Source organism: Perca fluviatilis, chromosome 10 (assembly GCF_010015445.1).
Source record: "Perca fluviatilis chromosome 10, GENO_Pfluv_1.0, whole genome shotgun sequence".
In the NCBI taxonomy this organism is placed as follows: Eukaryota; Metazoa; Chordata; class Actinopteri; order Perciformes; family Percidae; genus Perca; species Perca fluviatilis.
In genome coordinates this window covers 39881632-39884131 of record NC_053121.1, presented here as the reverse complement: position 1 = coordinate 39884131, position 2500 = coordinate 39881632, and the positions used below count along the sequence as shown (strand labels likewise).

Below are 2500 nucleotides of genomic sequence, written 5' to 3'. Positions count from 1 at the left end.
ATCACGGCCCCATCACGGCCCCATCATGGCCCCAGCCTGGCCCCATCACGGCCCCATCACGGCCCCATCGTGCCACAGCCTGGCCCCATCATGGCCCCAGCCGCCAGCCTGGCCCCATCATGGCCCCAGCCTGGCCCCATCATGGCCCCCATCATGGCCCCCGCCTGGCCCCATCATGGCCCCCATCGCCCGCCCCCATCATGGCCCCATCATGGCCCCATCATGGCCCCAGCCTGGCTGCCCCATCATGGCCACAGCCGGCCCCAGCCTGGCCCCATCTGCGCCTCATCATGGCCTCATCCTGGCCCCCAGCCTGGCCCCATCATGGACCCATCATGGACCCATCTGGACCCATCATGGCCACAGCCTGGCCCCATCATGGCCACAGCCTGGCCCCATCATGGCCCCATCACCGCCTCGAGCCTGGCCCCATCATGGCCCCATCATGGCCTGAGCCTGGCCCCATCATGGCCCCAGCCCTGCCCCATCATGGCCCCATCATGGCCACAGCCGCCCCCATCATGGCCACAGCCTGGCCCCATCATGGCCACAGCCTGGCCCCATCATGGCCCCATGCATGGCCCCAGCCTGGCCCCATCATGGCCACAGCCTGGCCCCCATCATGGCCACAGCCTGGCCCCAGCCTGGCCCCATCATGGCCTCATCATGGCCTCATCCTGGCCTCATCCTGGCCCCAGCCTGGCCACAGCCTGGCCCCATCATGGACCCATCATGGCCACAGCCTGGCCCCCATCATGGCCACAGCCTGGCCCCATCATGGCCCCATCAAGGCCTGAGCCTGGCCCCATCATGGCCCCATCATGGCCTGAGCCTGGCCCCATCATGGCCCCCAGCCCTGCCCCATCATGGCCCCATCATGGCCACAGCCTGGCCCCATCATGGCCACAGCCTGGCCCCATCATGGCCACAGCCTGGCCCCATCATGGCCCCCATCATGGCCCCAGCCTGGCCCCAATCATGGCCACAGCCTGGCCCCCATCATGGCCCCATCCTGGCCCCATCATGGCCCGAGCCTGGCCCCATCATGGCCACAGCCTGGCCCCCATCATGGCCCCATCATGGCCACAGCCTGGCCCCATCATGGCCCCAATCATGGCCCCATCTGCCCCATCATGGCCACAGCCTGGCCCCATCCGCCCCCATCACGGCCCCAGCCTGGCCCCATCACGGCCCCATCATGGCCCCAGCCTGGCCCCATCACGGCCCCAGCCTGGCCCCATCACGGCCCCATCATGGCCCCATCACGGCCCCATCATGGCCCCATCACGGCCCCATCATGGCCCCATCACGGCCCCATCATGGCCCCATCACGGCCCCAGCATGGCCCCATCATGGCCCCATCATGGCCCCATCCCGGCCCGAGCCCCGAGTAAAATGATAGAAATGGAGACCAAAGGCAAAGATGTTGAGCTCTAGCACAGACGCCCAGCAGAGGACCAGACTAACAGCCTGATGGAGAAGGGACCATCAGGTCCTGTACCAGACTAACATCAGGTCCTGTACCAGACTAACATCAGGTCCTGTACCAGACTAACATCAGGTCCTGTACCAGACTAACATCTGGTCCTGTACCAGACTAACATCTGGTCCTGTAGGTGGAGCGAGGGACAGATAAAGATCTGGCGGGGGTTAGTGCCGGGACGACATGCTTTAGACCAGCGGTCCTCAAAGGGGGGTACGTAGAAACCTGGAGACCTACTTCCTGTCTGTGTGGTCGAGGCCGCTGAGCCGGACGCCTTCGATTGGCTCGTTGCGTTGACCGCACGTGTTGCCGTAGCTGTCGTACCCAAACACCAGCCGGGCAGCGCCGCCCGTCACGATGCTGAAGCCACAGATACTGCCCTGCAGGACGAGAGACAGACAGGTTAGAGAGACAGACAGGTTAGAGAGACAGACACTTACTGACAGACAGGTTAGAGAGAGAGAGACAGGTTAGAGAGAGAGAGACAGGTTAGAGAGGGAGAGACAGGTTAGAGAGACAGACAGGTTGGAGAGACAGACACTTACTGACAGACAGGTTAGAGAGAGAGAGACAGGTTAGAGAGAGAGAGACAGGTTAGAGAGGGAGAGACAGGTTAGAGAGACAGACACTTACTGACAGACAGGTTAGAGAGATAGACAGGTTAGAGAAAGAGACAGGTTAGAGAGACAGACAGGTTAGAGAGACAGACAGGTTAGAGAGAGACAGGTTAGAGAGAGACAGACAGGTTAGAGAGAGACAGAGAGACAGGTTAGAGAGAGAGATACAGGTTAGAGAGAGAGAGAGACAGGTTAGAGAGAGACAGGTTAGAGAGAGAGACAGGTTAGGGAGAGAGAGAGACACAGACACTTACTGACAGACAGACAGGTTAGAGAGACAGACAGGTTGGAGAGAGAGACAGACAGGTTGGAGAGAGAGACAGGTTAGAGAGACAGACAGGTTGGAGAAAGAGACAGACAGACAGGTTAGAGAGACAGACAGGTTAGAGAGAGAGAGACA

General features: G+C 61.3%; 1 protein-coding gene across 1 annotated transcript in view; it reads right to left on the bottom strand.

Moving 5' to 3' along the window:
* The window catches only part of LOC120566591 (choline transporter-like protein 1), a gene marked incomplete in the record, with an annotated part of 29569 nt that overhangs the window by 24955 nt on the left and 2114 nt on the right, over positions 1-2500 (bottom strand). The window contains 1 exon segment of the mRNA XM_039813107.1: positions 1721-1863. Within this exon segment, the coding sequence (XP_039669041.1) occupies positions 1721-1863 (143 nt within the window).